A 19219-nucleotide genomic window follows, 5' to 3' on the forward strand; every position below is an offset into this window, starting at 1 on the left:
CTGCTTTTGGACCACGAGAGCGGTTGGAAGGATAGACCCACCTCTTACACACCCCACCTCACCCAATCCTGCCGCTAACTGCAGGGGATGCGCGGCCTGGTGCTGGGCTGCTCAGAACTGGTTTTGAGTAAATGGTTCCAGAACTGTTCAGAAATCGACTGCTGTCCTTCAGATGTAAAGGTCCCCTAATCCAAAGTGAACTTTCAAGCGCAGGCAAACCCTACCACTTGGACTGTTACGGAAGGAGGAATCTTACGGGGCAGAAGAGAAACATGGCAACCTGACCTGAACCACAGATCACGTCTGGACTGAGAAACAGAGGAAGAATGGAGGTTGGCCTCTGTCGGGGTCACGTTGGTCTGCAGACAGAGCCGCGCTGCGGGACGCAGGGCTCAGGGTGGGCAGTGCTGCAGTGGGAGCGGGCACGGAGCGGTGACTGCGGCCGTGTGCGGGCAGAGCACACGCAGCTGCCTCAGACAGCCGCGCTGAATTACCTCATTAGTAAAGCGGCGGTAGCCGCGCTCCTCGGCGCATACCTTCCTCCCACGGACAGAACAACTTTGTGTGTAATTAAGCAAATCAAAGGCTCCTGGAGCTCACAAGGATGCCCTCGGCTCCAAGGCCAGGCGCCTTCAGCGAGCTGCTGTGTGTGTGGTGCGACCAGCAAGCCTCCGTTTCCTATGGCTGGATGTCTTGCATTCCCTACGCCCCTGCAGTCCCCTCACCCCACAGCACGGGCCCTTTTTGCTCACGCCTTCAGGACCTCCGTTCCCCTCACAGCAGACGCGGGGCAGGGCAGGGCAGGCTGCGGGCACACGGAGCCTCCTGGGGACGCCGGGATGAGACGTTGTGCTCCGCCTGGAGCCCGGCACCACTGCCAGGGCAAGAGGTCTCCCCAGCGCTGCGGGAGGAGGGATTCTGGGCTGCTGCTGCACAGCAGACAGGAGTCGTTTTCAGGTAAAATACATCTGCTCAGAAGTGTGGAGGCTGTGTCCCTCCCCCAGGCCCTGCCTGCCCTGCTCCTGCAGCTCGGGCTGGCTTGCGTTACAAACACTGTTCTCTTCCCCTCACGCTGGAAACCTGATTCTACAAAAACACTTTCCCAGCAGCTAATTACCAGCCCTGCAGTGCCTGGGCTCTAATTCCTGCCGGGCAGTGAACCAGCCCAGAGAGAGCTGCTCGGTGTGAGATGCTGAATGTAACGCAGCCCTGGAGCCAGAACGCAGCTGAGGTGGTTTCTTTCCGTGGATGGCTCCCGGTGCATGTCAGCACTGCAGAGCTGTCACAGATGGGGCAGGAGGAGCACCCCAAGATGGGAACGGGGCCCAGGACCCGCCGGACCCGCAGAGGAGCGCAGCTGTGCTGCTGGGGAGGGTGTGATCGCCGGGAAATGGGTTTGATGGTGAAGCTGGCACCTGCCCTGCTGCCTGCCCGCGATCTGACGGCTCTTTGGGTGTCTCCACGCGTCCCCACCTCCCAGCGGTGCCCACGCCTTCAGAGGTTTCCTTGATCTGGTTTGTGTCCAGACGGCTGCTGCCAAAACTGCAGTGCTGGCCAATGGCTGAGACCACATCACTCCTCGCCACGCTCCTCCCTGGCTCCACTTCTCTCTGCTCCTCTCCCCTTTCCGAGCCCTTCATTACCCACCTCTCCTCCTCCCACCAGCTCTCACTTCCATCTCCCGTTCCCAACAAACCCCTCTTCGCCGCGCTCCGCCATCACGGAAGCAGAAATGACTCCTCCGCTGCGCACCCTCCCGTCAGCGCAGAGGGTTTGGCCGCACCTCGGGGCCGTTCCCGGGGGCAGCTGCGAGGCCGCGTCCATCAGCGCCTGCAGCTCCCGCCGTGCCCGCCAGGGGGCGCCGCGGTGCCCGAGCCGAGCGGAGCCGGGAGGGCGCGGCGGTGAGCACGCGCAGGGAGTCACGTGGAGGCGGCGACCGTTCTTAAAGCGGCGCGCGGGGGCGCGCGGGAGGAACGGCGCGGGGATGGCGCGGGGCGGCAGAACGGCGCGGAGCGCATCGCGGCCCGCGGCACCGCCGGCACCCGCCAGGTACGGGCTGGGCCGAGCCGAGCCGGGCCGGGCCGTTCGTGTCCGCCGCGGCTCTCTGACTCCGCTCTGTTCCGCAGCGCGGCTCCGGTGCCGGCGGCGCAGCCCGCGCAGCCCGGGCTGATGGCGCAGATGGCGAGCACGGCGGCGGGCGTGGCCGTGGGCTCCGCCGTGGGGCACGTCGTGGGCAGCGCCCTCACCGGAGCCTTCAGCGGCTCCTCCGAGCCGCCCGCAGCGGCGGCCGTGCAGGTAGGTGTAGGGGCCGGCGGGGCGGGGTGACCGGGGTGACCGCGGGCCGCCCGGGAGCCGCCGTGCTCGCCATCGCAGCCGTGCCCGGAGCCGCGGCCGCCCCTCACCGCGCCCCGCCCGCAGCAGCAGCAGCAGCAGCAGCCCGCCGTGCAGCCGCGGTCGCCGTACGGGCCGTGTCACTACGAGATGAAGCAGTTCCTGGACTGCGCTACGGAGCAGCGCGACCTGAGCTTGTGCGAGGGCTTCAGCGAGGCCCTGAAGCAGTGCAAGTACAGCAGCGGTGAGTGCGCCCGGCACTGCTCCTGCGGCTGCGCCGTCAGCGCTGGGCCCGCCGCAGTTACGGGCGGGTGTCGGGGGTCTCGGTGTTACACCGCTCTGCTGACGTGGGGGAGCTCTTAAGGGCTGTGCTGACCGAGTGCTTTCTGCCCTGTAGGCGTTTCTTCTCTCCTGTGAAGGACCTCTCCCCTGGGAGGGAGGGGAGCTGGGTACAGCCCTGCGCGCAGTGCAGGGTGGCACGGAGCAGCTGTGCTGACGGTGGAGGGGGATCCTCCGGGATCATCCACTTCTGGACTCATAGAGAAGGAAAAGAACGGCTGAGTGTGTGGGAATCGGGCAGTGCTCTGTTCATCATGGAGAAATAAAGGAGTTCTTTAGAGCTACTAGCTGTGTGTGTAGTTTATTTAACACTCGGGCTGACGTTAAGCCCTGTAGCGCCCCGTCACCCACCGGCAGGGCAGTGTGTGCAGCCCAGCGAGAATGTGCGTGCGTGGCTTGGTGGAAGCAGAGGGCGCAGCTGAGGGCTGGCAGTGCTGCACAGAGCAGAGGTGATCGGAGGTGTCCTGCAGTGCCTCAGGAGCGCTGTGTTTCCACGGATAACTCCTCCCGAGGGGAGGCACAGCCTGCCTGGCAGCGTGCTGGGGCGGCTGGCTCATCCTGCTCAGTGCGTTATGTAATGATCTCAAGGTCATCAGCATCAGGTGGAGTTCAGGGCTTGCTTTCTATTTACAGAAAGGCACTGGAACAAGTCTCATCACTGCTGCCTGCGCGTGTCTTTGGGAGACCCTGGCCCTTGTCTTGGATCATGCTGCGTTCTTTATGGCACAGCAGTGGAAGTGTAACACTTGCAAGCGCTTTCACCGTGGCTTTTCATGTGGGATCAGTCTGTGAGCTGCTGGCCTCCAGCTGGGGGCACAGCGAGTTCTAAGCCGTTCTGGACCTGGGAGGCAGTTCTGGATGGCAGTGCCTAAAGCTGGCAGCAGGTACTGGAGGTTGGTGTTAGAGGGTGCTGCCCCTCCCAAGTGTCAGAGCCTAGATGCCTGATAGCAGACTGTCCTGAGCTGCTCCTGTCCTCACCCAGCAGTGCTTTGTGCTCTCCTGAGAGACAGCCACCCCCAGGAGTTCTGCACAGCAGCTCCGGCTGCTGCTGCTCCCTGCTGGCTGCCCGAGTTCACCTGTTACAGCCAGAGCAGCCACGGGGCTGTGCAGAGGGGCTCTGGTGTGCAGCAGGGCTGTCCCATGGGTGGGGCAAAGCGAGCCATGCCTGCGCTGCCAGCTGCCAAGGCCGTGGGATGGGTGCCTGGCTCGTGCCTGCTGGCTCAGGGCAGTGTTTCCCCAGCTTCTCCAGTGCGGATTTATAGCAGGTAGCTGCGGTGCTTTCTCTTCCTGAAGAATAGGAAAAGTGAATTAATCTCTCTACCAAAAACTGTGCTCTAGACTTCCGTGTGGATACTTACGATGTGGTGTGGTGTCTTCTGCTCTGCTCAGGTTGATCAGTGCCCCTGCTCCATCCACAAGATCAGCGCAGTGTGGAGAGGGATGCAGTGAAGAAGGTCCAGAGGTATTTTTCCTTGTCAAAGTAATGCTACAAAGAGAACGTGCTGAGGCCTGGAGGGGAGGATGTGTGCTTTCCCTGCGCCGTGGGATGACTGCATATCCCCCATACCCTGTTACCTTGTGCTGCTGCTTTGAGTGTCTGTCCCTGGGGCGACCACTGCTCGCGTACTGCTCAGTACCTTCTGTCCCACACTGACCCTTCTTCAGGTGAGCAGTGAGGACCAGGATGCAGCACTGCAGGTTCAGCTCCTGGCAGTTGGCCTTAAGCAGAGAAAGATCTGTGTGCCTGCCCTGGATCCAGGCCCCACTGGCAGGGGCTGAGCTGCCCAATCACAGCCAGCAAAGCTGGGGGCCCTGCATGGCCCCTCAGCAGCACTCTGAGCTGCAGCATTATGGGCTGTGCTGCTGGTGTGTGGTGCTGGAAATGCTTTGGTTTAGGAGCTGGGATGAGCATGCTGAAATTGTTCTGCTTTGTGAGACACCTGTGTCCTTTAACTTAGATTCCTTACATCAGAGTAGGAAAAATTGATGAGCCCTGCTCTTGCTATTCCCCTTCCAAGAACTTGTCCAGGTCACAAGGGGAAGGAGTTAAATCTCAGCTGAGTCATTCTGGATGTTTTGGCCATGAACTCTCACCCAGTGTCATAACAGAGAAACTGCCAGGGCTGATAACGTCAGCAGTCAGCACTGGGCATCCAGCTCAAATAGCAGAGAGAGCAAAGGCTCAGGACCACGTGCAGCTTCAGCAGTGAGTGCTTCAGGTCAGGGAAAGGCTGCCTGCCAAGTGTGGGAAGGCCAGGACAGCCTGCTCGTTCCCCTCTTCCCCACCACATACGTGTTCTGAAGCTGAGGGCCAGGATTAGAGCAGTAAACCTGGCTGCAGAGGTGCTCTGCTTGCAGCTGTCATTGCCCGGTGACATTTCTGGCTCCATACAGATGAGCAAAGTCCGCTCTGACAAACTCCCCCGAGCTGCAAGGCTGGAAATGTGCAGTGAGAAAACCTGGGGGGATTCTACTGCCCGTGACCTCGGCTGCTCTCAGTAACCCAGCCCTTGCCTGGGCTCCCTGCCTGCAGGTAGCCCAACTGTGGCACAGCCTTCCCCTGTGACTCACCTGGCTGGGGTTAAATGTGTCCATCGTACTTTTTTTGGGTCATAGATAAATAGGTAAAGGATTTCTGGGAGAGGAGGAGCAGTGTGGGCTTTGCTGACGGCCTTTTGGGAGGGCTGCTGGCCTGTGTGATCTCAGCTGCTCTGAATCTGTCTTTGCACAGCACAGATGACTGTGCCCTCAGGGCCATGGCAGAAAATGCAGGATGATGCAGCAGCAGTTCTGGTCCTTATTTTGCCCAGACTTGACAGGGATAGGTATGCCTTAGTCCCTAGAACATAAAATTTGGGATAAAACAACAGAATTCACTTTGTTCAGTAAGCACATCTACCAGGAGAGAATAAGCCAAGCAGAGTAAGCATGGAGCAATCTGCACTGCTTGTGCAGCAGCTGCATCTTCGTTTCCAGACGTTGCCATAAAGATGCTTCTCCAGCAGTGCTTCTGGGGCACTGCAGCACCATCTCCTTTTCCTGCAGAGATGCCAAGATGTGCAGCTGAGGTCCTGTCCCACAGCTGGGCTGCAGAGCTCCTGAGTGCTGGGTGGCAGTCCCAGTGCTGTGTGATCCGCAGAGCTGTGCTGCACACTGCTGCTCAGTGCCATGGACAAATATTCTTTCTCCACATCTCCACTCCTTGCACAGAGAAGGGTCCTGACAGCTGTGTAGGGTGCAGCAGGGTGTGTGTGGGCAGAGCTGTGCTCACTGCTCTGTTATCTCACTTTTCCGACGAGGAGCTGTGAAACCACAGAGCAGTGTGAGGCTGATGAGCAGAATCCTTGGAGCTGGGGCTGGTGGTGCTGCAGCTGCACATGTGAGCCTGACAGGAGGGTTGTCTGGGTTCCCCTGAGCTGTGTTCCGAGGCACCAGGACAGCTCCTGTGCTGGCATTTGGTATTTCTGCTCTCAGGGAGCTGATTTAGGTGCAGCATGTATCAGGAGAGTCCCTGGAGCAAGCAGAACAAGCACAGGCAGCATGTGCCTGTGATTAAAAAGCTTTTTCAAAGGAAATTGGCCCCTTGCCCCAGCATTGCCACCCCTGCCCCATGGCCTCAGCCCTGTGCTGGAGGCAGCTTGGTGGGAAGCTGGAGCAGACGGTGAAGCACTGTGAAGGATTTTGCCCCATGCTCCCCAGGGGCCGTGGCCTCCTGCTCACAGCTTCTCTCCTGTTTCCAAATGCACCAGGAACAGACCAGGGCTCACCTGGTGCAGCTGAGAGGCCTGGAGCAACCCGTGCCATTGAGCAGACCCCAGCAGGGTGACACCTGCAGCCTCCTCATCCTCTGGATGTTGGACAGAGCCAGGCTGCAGGTCAGGGCTGGCTCGCGCTGACAGTCCTTAGCAGAGCTGTTTCACACCATTCTGCGCACGCACGGTGCGGGCAGTACCTCTGTGCAAGGTGAAAAACACACGGCTGCCTGCTGCCTCCGCTGCTGGCAGGGCATGCTGCTCGCCTTCCTTACCCTGCTGCTCCTGCCCTGGGGTAAGTGCCTCCTCAGCTCTCTCTCCCTGCTGGGAAGCACCAGGACTGTCCCACTTCAGCCCTTTGCTCGGTTTGGGGTTTTTTGGGGTGGATGTTGCTTTGAAATCGTTACTCCCTTGCGCTGCTCGTGATCCCATTGTGCCAGGTCTCCTCAGAGCCTCCCGAAATTAGGACAAAGAAGAGCAAACAGCTCCTGATGTATTTTGGAGAAGTTTCTGGACCCTGAGCAGAGAGACGGACAGAAATACTCAAGTGGCACTTAATGTGTAGGAGCTTGAGAGCATCTGTTTGTTGGACAAATTCCTGGAGCAGGAATTGGAGCTCAGGACTGATTTCCAGCTCTTACCCTCTGTTTAGGTTCAGAGAATCTCAGGAGTCAAGTGTTTCTTGTGACTGTAGGGGAGCCTGTGTCGATGGAGTGTCCTTTCCACGAGTACAACAGCACTAGCAATCCCTTCTATGAGATCCTCTGGAGCCATAGGAATGAGTCGAGAAGGGTCCTGCAGTTTAGGATGACATAGTCTGGTCGGTCCCGTGTGACAGGGAAGGTCACTTCAGCAGCGCTGTGGATTTTGGAAGGAGCATGAGCTTCCTCAGCATCTCAGCAGCACTCATGAATGACACTGGCCTTTACCTTTGCTACGTGAAATAGGGAACAGCAGTTCAGCTAAAAAGGTGATTCACCTGCTCGTCAGAGGTGAGTCTGGCTCTCCTTTCTTTCTTTTCAACACCGTACTTTCGCACCCCTGAGAACCTGTGGCTCTCTCTGGTCTTTGTGTGACTTTACAGAGCCTCTGGGAAGTGTTAGCATTGCTGGATTGAGTTCAGGGGACAAGGGACCCGGCCATCACCATGAATCTCTTTTCCTTGCAGGTCAGCAGCCCTGGGCAGCCCCTGGGGACCTCAGCTGCTCTGCACCTCAGGGCAGTGAGGTCACGTTGGACTGTGATTTCCCCACTAACCCGACTGGCAGCTTCACAGACCTCTTCTGGCTGCACAAGCGAGACCAGAGCCCGCCCCGACTCATAGCATGGCACCTCAGGTCCAGTTCCCAGGATGAGGACGGCAGCATTGGAAGTCGTTTGCAGAGCTCATTAGATCTGGAAAATCAGCAGAGCCATCTCACCATTACTGGGTTGGAAGAGGAGGACAGTGGCTGGTACCAGTGTCAGAGAGGCCTGGGAGGGCTTTCTGGTGAGCAGAGAGGGAGGGGAACCCACGTCACTGTGAAAGGTGAGTGTGTTTCCAGGGACCTCGTGTGGCAAGTGAAAATCCTTCTGTCCCCGTTGGCATTTCAGCTGCTCCACCTCATCTATGGGCTTAAGTGACAGGATGGGTGTGAGACTTCTCACCTAGGACACATCTTAGTGTGCAGGGTGCTTCTCCTTCACCTCGCCACCACGCTGAGGATTTGGGGAGTGAGGCAGGCGTCAGCTGGAGCTGCATCTGCAGCACACTTGTACCTGTGCTGGGTGAGGGGCTGGCTGCCCGAAGTGCACACTGCTGTGCACTGGCAAGGCTCTGCAAGGTCACACACCAGCAATGCAACATGCACAGATACATTTAAAGCACAGAACCACAGAAGTTCATCTGTGGGGTTATGTGCCTGTTGCTTCAGATGCTTATCTGCAAAAGTTGTTGATTGCTGGTGATGTGACCCTTTCAGGAGCCAATTTCATCTGTACCTGATGACGACAAGGATTTGTAATGCATGCAGCTCAGTGTGCAAAGCATCTTTCATCCAGTGTAACTCAGTAACAAAACCCAGCCTGGCCAATTAACATGGTTAGTTAAAGTTATACAGTAATTTGGGCTCACCTGGGAAATGTATGATGTGAGGACCCTGTTTTGAGCTCTAGGACACGCCACGTCCTTGTTGAGTTGGAGCCAAAAATAAAACATGACTCATATTTCAGAAGAAATTCTTAAGAGTTGGGCTGGTTCCTTGGTTCTTTCCTTGTCCTGGTGCTGGGGATGGGCACAGCCTGCCTCCTCCCTCTGTTAGCCTTTTCTCACCAGTTTTCTTCAATGTTTTACATTCCTGAGCTGCAGAGGTCAGAGCCCACTACAAAGCCACTTGCAGGTTTTCACATCCCAGTAGACATTACCAGCTGAACAGCATGAGTACAAGTCTGCATCCTCCTTTCCAGGCTCCTCACCTGCCCTGACGGTGTTTCTGGGGAGTGCTGTGTTTGCTGTGATTGCTCCGTGCTTGTATTTTCTGTGTAAGGGCAAGCAACACATCCTATCCCAGACAGCACCTCACACTTGGAGCAGCAGTGCCCTGCAGCATCTCTGTGAGAACACTGGCTCTGCAGCAGCATGGCCCCTGTCCAACCCTTCCCCTGCTGTGCTTTGCCCTCTGCTGACACCTCACTGCATCCCCTGTGGTCTCAGCCAGGTGTGGGGAGCAGCTGTGGCTCACGTGGGTGGCACTGCATCATGGCACTGCTCTCCCGTGCTGTCCCCTGGAGCAGTGTGTCAGGAGGCTGAATGCTTCTCCAAGCCCTGGTAAAATGTCTCCTGGCAGTTAGTGTGATGCAGGATTCGGCTGAAGGAAATGCCTTTGGACTGTAAGAAGTAGTAACGTGGGCCTTTATAGTGGGGAAAAAACTGTCAGGAAAAAACTTCTTTTGTGATCTGGGTCTGTGAGCAGGGACTGCAGTATAACTCATTTATGTTATTTCAGCTGCATATCCTCTCTGCTCTGTTTCAGATGCCATGTCCAGATGAGGAGACGGAACACCTTGCTGGACACACAGCATCCCCACTGCAGGCATCCTGAGACCACGAGTGGGGAAGCCATCTACATCAACACTGGCAGCAGGGAGTACAGCGTGAGTATGGCCCAGAGCTCCACACAGCTCTGGAGGCAGACAGACAAAGCCCAGACATCGCTGATTCCCTTCTGCAGTGGTACAGGAGCTGGTGACCAGGAGCCCTAGGGAGGAAGCTGTGGCCATGCTCCTGCCCTGCATGTGGGGAGAGCAGCAGATGTGGGGCTCCTGTGCTGCCATGGGGTAACAGAGGCTGTTGTTTGTTCACAGCTCCTCACTTTCCCATGAAGGAGCCCTGCAGCAGGGGACCTGGGACAAAGCTGACAGCCCAGAAGGGCCCCGCAGGGTACAGGGAGCTGTGCTGCACATGCCGTGATCACCATGGATAATTCCTCTCCACTGTGTATCATGCAGAGGTCTCTAGCCAACTGCTCTCTCCATCAGTGGTTGTTTCTTGTGTTCAATTAAATCCTCTTGAGAACAAACCCTGTAAGTATGCATTCAGTTTCTGCTGCACCTGGCCGTTTTGGCTCCTGGTGGAGCTGGCTTTTGGCTGCTGTGCATCTAGCCCAGCTCAGACAAACCTTTGCATCACCCTCTGGGGCTGTTACCACCTGCCAGACACAGCCACATCCTCCTCTCATGGAGGAAATGCTCAGCTGCTTTGCAGGGTGGAGCAACGCCTACATGGCAGCTTTTCTTGTTCAGGGAGAGAGAGGTGCTGTCGTCTCTGCTGTTACTGCTGCTCCCTAAAGAAAGTGTAAAACTGGCCAGAGAATAAAGCACTTCTCAGGGCTGCTTGGGCAGCTGTGGTGCTGCATCAGTCAGAGCCTTCCGGGCTCAGCTGATGCATGACACAAGGCACAAGAGGTGAAGGCCTTCCAAAACAAGCCTGAATCGTTGTGACTTTGGTTTCGTGATCAAATCTCCTTGTGGTTGGTGAAATCACATCAAGATGGTTGTGCTGGTTTTGTGTAAGGTGGTATTTGGGTTTCCTCTGCCACCTCATGCTTTTCTCAGATGCGTGCTGCCTGTGGCACACACACAGTGCTCTGTGCCCATGCTGCTGACACTGCTGCTCTCAGCAGGGTGTTTCATAACCAGTCACATATTTCTGTTCCTCGTGGGATGCATCCAGAAAAACCCTGCCTCGATTCCACTTTGGAGTACCCTCCTGTGCTGCAGACACACCGTGCTTTGAGGTGGTCACGTTGCAGTGGCTTTAAGGAGCCTTGGCCACCACTTTTCACTCTTGTTTTCCTACTACTCCCCAGGGAGACTGTGTCACAGAAAATCAGTTAAGGTCACGTAGAGGGAAGTAATTGCTTTTGTTAGACCAGCTGATAGAGAAGGTGGAAAAAATAGATAAGCCGTTGGGCACGTGAGCCCTTGTTGTGAGCACTGCAGCGTGTCACCATAGTGTCTGGCTTGTCATGCCATACCTGTCCATTGCTGGGACCAAAGATGCAGTGCCAGGGCAGCCTAACAAGACAGGACCCTGTCCCATATCCATGGATCCATATTCCCACACAGCCAGGGCCAGTCCATTGGGAACTCGCAGTCATCTCTTGGGCTTGGAGACGCCTTGAGAGCTGGGCTGCAGAGACTGCTTGCACTGTGGTGGTGTTACAGACAGGTGGGCCTTTATGCCTGCTGATTCTGGCAGCTTTTTGCTTTACTGCTCTTGGGTCCTGCACTGTGCACCAATTGTGCTGCAGCCAGAGCCCCCCACACCACGTCCCTCAGGTAGACTGCTTTGGTTTCAGTGGTGTCCCCACACTGTACCCTATGGTTGGGGTGTGCTGCACTTGCAAAGATGTACTTGGAAGTGAAGGTGGAGATGCTGGAGAACTCCACTGTGAGATGCAGTGAGAACTCCACTGATTAGAGCCCAGTTGCTGAAGCCCTGTTGCAGCAAATGGAGCAACATGGTGAGCTGAAGTCCCTCAGCCCCTTGTGTCATTTACATATGCCTAGCATACGTACCAGCAGCACATACAGCAGCCCGGGCTTTTGAAGCACTGCAGACTGTCTCAAAACAAACCCCATTCCTCTGGTCCTGGCCTCCACCATGGCTCTAGGCTTCATGCTCCTGCTGTTAGCAGGGGCAGCAGGGTCAGGTAAGGGCAGCAGCATAGCTGCACTGACACCGGGGATGGCGGGCAGGACTGAGCTTTGCATAGGGGACGGTCAGCCAAGAGCAGTTTCAGTTTATCCTAAGTGCAGAGCGACCAGCAGGGTTGGGCAATGGGGATGCTCCATGGGGGCAGGGGGATGTTTTGGGGCTGGGGGCGTCAGGACACAGTTCCAAATCAGTAACCACATCTCTGGTGCACACAGCCTGCAGGGCCAAGCCGGTGCTGACCCAGCCTGCTGCTGTGCAGGTGCTGCCTGGGGAGACCGCCCGGCTGTCCTGTGTCCTCAGCCCCCAGTACAACATCACCGACTTCGGCATCACCTGGTACCAGCAGCGTCCAGGGCAGGTCCTAAGGTACCTGCTCTACTACAACTCAGAGCATGACAAGCACAAGCCCGCCAGCATTCCTGACCGTTTCTCTGCTACCAAAGATGTCACCCGCAACGCCTGCATCCTCATCATCGCAGCTGCCCAGGAGGAGGACAACGGTTGCTATTTCTGCTCGCTGCCCCTCACCACCAACTGGCTGTAGAAGCAAGGAGCAAACCCAGCTGGCTCACCCCACACAACCACGGTGCGAAGCACTCAGCAGAGGGAACGGCAAACGTGGAGAAAAGGGACGAGGCCTCCCTGCAGGCTCATCCTCTGGCGCGGTTTAATAATGGCAATAAATGGAATAAGTACAATAAATGCAATAAAGATTTGCCCTCTGCGCACTGCTGGCTTCGTCTCTGGGCAACCCGCTCTCCACGCCGCCACTCTACCGCACCGCACCTCCCCCGCCGCCATTTTGTCGCCCCTCCCTCCCCCTCCCAGACCGCTATGTTCCCCTCACGGTTCCCCACCGCTTCTGAGGGGGGAAAGCACGCGTGTAATCGCACGGGCATTGCCGAGCGCTTTGTACGAACGTTGTCACAGAGGAGGATGCAGCGTTTACCACAAAATTCACGCACTTAAACACCGTCTGAGGACAGAAAGATCAGCACCCCCACGTACCACGCGACGCCAACGGCCACGCCTCCTCAGTACGCATGCGCAGCACTGCCGGGCACGCTTTGGGGGCGGGGGCAGAGCCTTTGGGATATCACGTGGGGCAAACCGGGGGCTGCTATTGGCTAAGAGGAGGAGAAAAAGAGGCGCGCTGGTGCCTGGCTGTTGCAGTGTGCTTCGCGGTAACGTGTTGGTTGGGTGTGTGTGTGGGGGCAGAATGGTGAGCGGTGGTGTGGGGGATTTTCGGAGCTGCTGGCAGGCCTCGTGCCATTGAGTGATGTTGTTAAAGCTCTCTCTTTCCTCCTGCTACGTGTGAAGCTGGTGTTGGTACTGGGAGACCTCCACATCCCACAGCGGTGCAGTGGTGTGCCGGCGCCGTTCAGGAGCCTGCTGGTGCCAGGGAGGATTCAGCATATCCTGTGCACGGGAAACCTCTGCACCAAGGAGAGCTACGACTACCTCAGGACTTTGGCTGGGGACATTCATGTTGTAAAGGGGGATTCTGAGGTAATGTTCTTGCTGCTGTCAATTCCTCAGTCCTCTGTTTTGCAAGCTGTAGTGGTACCACTGGAAGCTGGGAAGTCCTTCAGTGTTGGCATTTCCTGTGCTCTAAGGTGTGGGGCTAGGAAGTAGGGATTAATAAGGCTCAAAGAAGCAGAATGACTTGTCCTCCCTTACTGCAACAGGAAACATGGTTTGTAATGGTAATACCTGCGCTCAACTTTCCAAGTTCTGCATGTGTCTACTTGTGACTACTGCAGTCCTTCAGATTGCTGCAGGAATGGAGGATTTATTTACTGTTGAATAGCCTTGAAGCTCCTGCTCTCCATGTGGTTCCAGGCAGGCCCAAGATCTCAGTTCTTTGGTCTGCAGTTCTTCTTGGGGTATGGTACAAGCATATCGGTCACTGTACATGGACAGAGACAGTGTGTACTTAGGTAGCAAAGGGCAGGCTTGTGTTGTGAGCCTTCATTACATCAGTGGGGTTTCTTGTCTGTTTTCTAACCTGTGTATTTCTCCTCCTCAGAGTCTGAATTATCCTGAACAGAAGGTTGTAACTGTTGGGCAGTTCAGAATTGGGTTGATTCATGGCCATCAAATTATTCCCTGGGGTGATGTGGCAAGCTTGGCATTGCTCCAGAGACAGATGGATGTAGACATCCTTATCTCAGGACACACGCACAAATTCGAAGCATTTGAACATGAAAATAAGTTCTACATCAATCCAGGATCAGCTACAGGAGCCTACACTGCTTTGGAAACGTGAGTGAAATGAGCCTTGAACTGCCCAGTGCAGCTTAGCTTGTATACATTGCATCAGATGTGTGTCTGCCCTTGGGAGTGCAGCCTATGTGTTGCAGAGTGCTGGTGGGGTACAGTGCCATGCAGGCTGTCTCTCCCCAGAGAGAACAGCTTAGTTCCCTCTGTTCATGAGGTTTTGCTCAGCTCATGAGCTGGCCAGGGCAGCCTGGTATTGATGTGTCTGGTGCTTCCTCCCAAACCAACGTAACAGTGCAGTGCTGTTGCTTCTTGGAGTTATGCCACCTTGAGGTGTCTTCCAGAAGCTGTGAGCTGATACTCTTCTTGGTAAAGAGTCCTTCAGGGCACTGCCAACATCTGAGCCTTGCAGGAGCTGGAACGTTCAGCCCTGAGGGCTGCTGTGGCCAGCTGCAGCTTTGAGTTGCTGCAGTCAGTGCCTCTGAGCTATGGTACTTCCCAGGTAACTGCAGCCCTTTGCAATTAAATGCTTTATGGCATATTCCCATAGGACATCTTGGTAAGAGGTGTAAGCTAACCAGGGTGATTGACAAAGTGTGTTTTCTTTCCAGGAATGTCATTCCTTCATTTGTCCTGATGGATATCCAGGCTTCCACAGTTGTGACTTATGTATACCAGCTAATTGAGGACGATGTGAAAGTAGAAAGAATTGAGTTCAAGAAGTACTGATGCATGTTTCAATCTGCTTGCTGCCTTCTTAGCACCTCTCATTTGGTCTCTTCAAGTTGAAGCTGAAACAGTCCACGTGGGGGTGCTGCTGCAGCAGAGTGGTGGGTTGTAAGTTGGCTGCAGCATGTAACTGTGAGCTTGTCATGTTCTCAAATAGGGCTTAGAGCAGAAATAACTGATTAGCAGAAATGGGCTTATAAAAAGTAGATGTCTATGTCCTATACCTAAAAAGGAGATGCTATTACTCCTACCTTGGGGAGTTGCAGCTAGGGGGATCTTGGGATTGAACCTCTTCTGTAAAATGAACATAGAATAAAACAATATTTTCATGTTTCTGGCTCCTATTAATTGTTTGTTAATTGAGGAGAGGACAGGAACTCAGTCTCGGGGGGCTGAAAGGGAGCTGCTCTGCTTCCTAGTGTGCACTGCTGAAACCTCTCTGGATTTATTGGAGATGCTCAGTGGACTCTTAACAGCACTGACTGCAGCACTTGACCTCCTGCTGCCTCCAGCCTTCCTTCCTAGCTGGTGTGCCTCTGTTGAGGATATGTGGGAGCTTGGTGCAGTGCTGTGGGTTGAGGCTAGACCACTGAAAAGCCTGGGGGCTGCCCAGGGGACTTAGGAGGAGGAGCTGGGCTGAGGATGCTGTGAATAGCAGCTGCTACCACTGCTATTGTGAGGACCAAGGCGGCTTCTGCAACAGCTTTGCAAGACGGGGGGGCAAAGTGCTTCTGCTAGCCCTAGGCCATTGGTTGTGGCTGTGGTAGTGCTTAACAGTACCAGAGGAAGAAGAAACTGGAGTAATAGATGGCCTTATGCTCAGCTTGCACCCCAATGATGGTTAATGGGTTTGTGGAGCCAGATGTGGAACTGGGGAATTGTGAGGGGATGTTTGAGGGTCTGTTGTAGATTACAGTGACAGGTGCACTGCTGGGAAAACAGGGATCAGCAACTGCCTGGCACACACAGCACTCCCCATACAGCAGTGGGATAACACTTCTGAGCACGTGGTCCCAAATGAAGCATTGGGACTCATACATCTCCAGGATTAACAACAACTGTGGCTGCACTCAGCAGAAGACTGCTGACAGTGCCCTTGTTGCTGCGATATAGGGAGATAGCAAGAAACCCTCAGACATTTTTTCATGTTCCAAATCATATTCTGTGCTCAAACTAACTGTTGCAAGTATTCAATCCAAGGACTAGGGTATCTATTGGTATGATGCCTGACACAACAGCAGTAATCCTGGTCTGGTGATATGGGGAAATTAAAAAAAAAAAAGCTTAAAAAGGGGATAAAAAATCAAGGCTTTCTGCCCATCTGTCTCACAGCCAAGATAGGCTGTGCAGCTGTGGCTGGCTGCTGTCCCCTCCCTATTGTATGCTGTGGTGCTTGAGGAGGTTCTGGGGCCAGAAGACACTTCTTGTCTTTGCAAAGGCACAGCACTGCATCATTCCCAGTCCTGCTTCCTGTTACTGCTGGCAGTCCCAGTTTAGTCCCGCTTCCGAAGAGTCATGGATGCAGGGGAGGTCTCTTCTCCTGCAATGGTGGTGTTCCTCATCCCACTGCTGCGTGGGGAGGGCTGTGTGTGTCAGGCACTCGCTGAGCTCCATTTTCTCTCCTCTCCCTCTCCAGGTTCCCTGGTGCAGGCAGCACTGACTCAGCCTGCCTCAGTGTCAGCAAACCTGGGAGGAACTGTCAGGATCACTGCTCTGGGGGCAACAGCTGGTATGGCAGGTACCTGTGGCAAGAGGCATTGAGGCTGGGAGCAATGCCATGCTGTGGTGTTACAGCAATAGAGATGAAGGGACCCTGGACCCGGTATTTTTTTACTGAATGAAAAGGTTCGATAGGGAGGACACTTACACCTCCAGCCTGGCAGAAGAGACTGGATCCCGTATCAGCCCTGGCTCAGCAAGGACAGAAAGCCTCAGTGTTGAATTGCAGTCTGTGTCACCTCCACATTTCCTGTGTCAGTGTACCAGCACTAGTGCTGCTGTCCCAGCTCCCACAGTAATAGATGGCCTCGTCCTCGGCTTGGACCCCAGTGATGGTTAATGTGTGTGAGGAGCCGGACTGGGAACCGGAGAATCGTGCAGGGATGTTCGAGGGTCTGTTGGTGTTGCTATAGATCACAGTGACAGGGGCACTGCCAGGTGACTTCTGCTGGTACCAGCCATAGTTGTAGCTACTCCCAGAGCAGGTGATCTTGACGGTTTCTCCTAGGTTTGCTGACACTGAGGCAGGCTGAGTCAGTGCTGCCTGCACCAGGGAACCTGGAGAGGGAGAGGAGAGAAAATGGAGCTCAGTGAGTGCCTGACACACGCAGCTCTCTGCCCCAAGTCCCCAGCTGCATGCAGTGTCTGCCCTGGACACCTTAGATGTGGGCAAGTACTGCCGGGGGAGAGACCCAGGCTGTGGTACAATGCCAATGGCTGCCTGTCCCCACGCCTATGGGGCTGTGCCCTCTTAATCCCCAATCTGCCCACAGCACAGCCCTCCCTCATGCATAGCTGGCCCCCATAGTAAGAGGCAACTCACATTCCAGTGCTCCCACTGCACTCCTTTTCTTGGCCTTTAGAGGGCAAATCATGGTTAGCTGTCACTGGGGTGCAAGCAGAGCAACAGTGACACAGGGAGGTGGAGAACTGTGTTACCGACTTGAGTTAAAATTGAGGTTTTCTGCCCTTGCTAACTGTGAGGCTTGCCTCAGCCGACTGTGGGGCTGAGGCAGATTTATCTTCTCTGCAGGGCCATGTATGTCTTCCCCAATGTCGCTAGATGTGTGAGAGATTACTCTGGGTCCTGTGTTGTATTTTAACTGTCCCTTCGAAGGCATAGCATTATGTTATCCCCACCTCTGCTCCATGTTGCTGCTAGAGCTGTCTCTGTGCTGGGGTGCTCTGGGCTGGGCTCTCATCCTCTAATGTGCCTGCAGGGAAGGCTGAGGTCTCCTCCAGTGGTGTTTCCCATCCTGCTGCTGTATGCAGAAGTCTCTGTCGGGTACTCACTGACCGTTGTTTTCTCCCCTCTCCTCCAGGTTCCCTGGTGCAGGCAGTGCTTACTCAGCAGACCTCAGTTTCTGTGAACCTGGGAGAAATCATCAGTATCACTGGCTCCAGGGGTAGCAACTGGTATGGCTGGCACCAGCAGAAGTCACCTGGCAGTGCCCCTGTCACTGTGATCTATGGTAACACCAACAGACCCTCGAACATCCCTGCACGATTCTCCGGTTCCAAATCCGGCTCCACGGGCACATTAACCATCACTGGGGTCCAAGCTGAGGACGAGGCTGACTATTACTGTGGGAGCTGGGACAGCAGCAGTACTGCTGGTAGCGACAGGGAGATGTGAAACTGAGATAATGTCCTGAGTTGAAAATGGGTGTTTTCAGCAGTGATGCTGGTACAGTGACACAGGGAATCATAGTTGTGATGTCCACAGCTGCAGTGCCTTGAGGCATGAAAGTGAGAGCATTCAAAGCCCTGACCCCATCAAGGGAACAGGAACCTGCCTACTGCTACAACTCTGTGCCTCACTTCCATACAGTTGTGTCATTATAACAGCAGGTATGCTGCTGTCCAAGCCACCACAGTAATAGATGGCCTCGTCCTCAGCTTGGACCCCAGTGATGGTTAATGTGCCCGTGGAGCCGGATGTGGAACCGGAGAATCGTGCAGGGATGTTCGAGGGTCTTTCATCATCCCAGTAGATCACAGTGACAGGGGCACTGCCAGGTGACTTCTGCTGGTACCAGCCATAGCTGCTGCTACTCCCAGAGCAGGTGATCTTGACAGTTTCTCCCAGGTTTGCTGACACTGAGGCCAGCTGAGTCAGTGCTGCCTGTACCAGGGAACCTGGAGAGGGAGAAAACAGGGATCAGTGGCTGCCCAACTCACACAGCCCTCCCAGCAAAGCAGTGTGGCAGGGACTCATGCCTGTAAGTCCCCAGCTGGTCTCATGGAGTATGCCTGGGACACCTGAGCTGTTATGGTGATCTCCACCCAGGTGGGGTACCCTGGCTATGCTGTTACCCCAACAGCTGTGCAACCCTACTCTAATGCAGCTGTGCTGTGGACCCCAACTCTCACTTAGAACCCCAAAACCCTCCACTACCCCCCCCCATTCCCCCCCTCCCCCTTGCAAAGCTGGCCCCCATGGTCACTAGGCACTCCAATCCTGTGCTTCCCCTGCTGGCTGCAGCCATTTTCCTTGGTCCTGGAAGTCCAGTGATGGTTAGCCATCAGGTCCCAAGATGAGCACAAGCCTGTCTATGATGGTGGTGACTGGAGAAGCAGCACTGACACTGGTAAAATGCCACAGGAAGGTAGAGAACTGAGTTACAGACATGAGTTAACAGTGGAGGATTTCTGCTCTTGCTGACTTATGGCTCAGCTGTGGGGCAGAGGCAGATTTCTGTCCACTCTGATTGGCTGTATTTGTAAACACCCTCTCTGATGTACCAAGATGAATGGGAAGTCACTCTGGCACTTAGACACATCATACTTGTCCATACAAAGGCACAGCACTAGTCATTGCTAGCCCTGCCCCATGGTGCTGTTCCATGCTGTGAGTGCTGTTCCCTATTGGCTGGAGCTGTCTGGGTGCTGGGATGCTCTGGGCTGGGCTTACCTCCTCCAGCACACGCAT

General features: G+C 55.3%; 3 protein-coding genes, 1 long non-coding RNA gene and 1 gene segment (V, D, J or C); 4 read left to right on the plus strand and 1 right to left on the minus strand.

Moving 5' to 3' along the window:
• The first annotated feature begins 1938 nt into the window (after positions 1-1938).
• On the plus strand, positions 1939-2781 carry CHCHD10 (coiled-coil-helix-coiled-coil-helix domain containing 10). Of its 4 annotated transcripts, none has more exons than XM_065738998.1 (4): positions 1939-2049; positions 2127-2295; positions 2419-2575; positions 2729-2781. In XM_065738998.1, exons 1-4 carry the CDS (start codon positions 1985-1987, stop codon positions 2746-2748), a joined length of 411 nt encoding a protein of 136 aa, XP_065595070.1. In that variant the 5' UTR covers positions 1939-1984; the 3' UTR covers positions 2749-2781. The 4 variants fall into 4 exon arrangements, with proteins under 4 accessions (XP_065595070.1, XP_065595071.1, XP_065595073.1 ...); XM_065738999.1 differs by having other exon boundaries at positions 2422-2575; XM_065739001.1 differs by having other exon boundaries at positions 2428-2575.
• Positions 2782-7024: 4243 nt separating this feature from the next.
• Positions 7025-8936, plus strand: LOC136050051 (uncharacterized). The gene is made up of 3 exons (XR_010622369.1): positions 7025-7414; positions 7591-7950; positions 8868-8936. It is a non-coding gene; the product is annotated as an uncharacterized LOC136050051 (long non-coding RNA).
• A 2532-nt stretch (positions 8937-11468) lies between these two features.
• VPREB3 (V-set pre-B cell surrogate light chain 3) lies at positions 11469-12363 on the plus strand. Its single transcript, XM_065738949.1, has 2 exons — positions 11469-11614; positions 11835-12363. Exons 1-2 carry the CDS (start codon positions 11566-11568, stop codon positions 12161-12163), a joined length of 378 nt encoding a protein of 125 aa, XP_065595021.1. The 5' UTR covers positions 11469-11565; the 3' UTR covers positions 12164-12363.
• A 90-nt stretch (positions 12364-12453) lies between these two features.
• On the plus strand, positions 12454-14771 carry LOC136050097 (vacuolar protein sorting-associated protein 29-like). The gene is made up of 4 exons (XM_065738716.1): positions 12454-12531; positions 12838-13128; positions 13649-13884; positions 14451-14771. The coding sequence occupies exons 1-4, from the start codon at positions 12454-12456 to the stop codon at positions 14566-14568; spliced, it is 723 nt and encodes a 240-aa protein (XP_065594788.1). The 3' UTR covers positions 14569-14771.
• Positions 14772-16522: 1751 nt separating this feature from the next.
• On the minus strand, positions 16523-19219 carry LOC136050098 (probable non-functional immunoglobulin lambda variable 1-50). The segment is given in 3 exon segments: positions 16523-16845; positions 18109-18412; positions 19202-19219. Coding segments are annotated over 3 exon segments (645 nt in total).

Source organism: Cyrtonyx montezumae, unplaced genomic scaffold (assembly GCF_038088225.1).
Source record: "Cyrtonyx montezumae isolate F1298 unplaced genomic scaffold, pur_monq_1.0 scaffold_23, whole genome shotgun sequence".
NCBI classification, from domain to species: domain Eukaryota; kingdom Metazoa; phylum Chordata; class Aves; order Galliformes; family Odontophoridae; genus Cyrtonyx; species Cyrtonyx montezumae.

Coding starts and splice junctions, on each gene's coding strand:
- LOC136050097 (XM_065738716.1), top strand. CDS start 12,454: ATGTTCCCCTCACGGTTCCCCACCGCTTCTGAGGGGGGAAAGCACGCG. Junction 12,532..12,837: donor CGGGCATTGCCGAGCGCTTT/GTACGAACGTTG, acceptor GTGTGGGGGCAG/AATGGTGAGCGGTGGTGTGG. Junction 13,885..14,450: donor GCCTACACTGCTTTGGAAAC/GTGAGTGAAATG, acceptor TTTTCTTTCCAG/GAATGTCATTCCTTCATTTG.
- VPREB3 (XM_065738949.1), top strand. CDS start 11,566: ATGGCTCTAGGCTTCATGCTCCTGCTGTTAGCAGGGGCAGCAGGGTCA. Junction 11,615..11,834: donor AGCAGGGGCAGCAGGGTCAG/GTAAGGGCAGCA, acceptor TGGTGCACACAG/CCTGCAGGGCCAAGCCGGTG.
- CHCHD10 (XM_065738998.1), top strand. CDS start 1,985: ATGGCGCGGGGCGGCAGAACGGCGCGGAGCGCATCGCGGCCCGCGGCA. Junction 2,296..2,418: donor CCGCAGCGGCGGCCGTGCAG/GTAGGTGTAGGG, acceptor CCCCGCCCGCAG/CAGCAGCAGCAGCAGCAGCC. Junction 2,576..2,728: donor GCAGTGCAAGTACAGCAGCG/GTGAGTGCGCCC, acceptor TCTGCCCTGTAG/GCGTTTCTTCTCTCCTGTGA.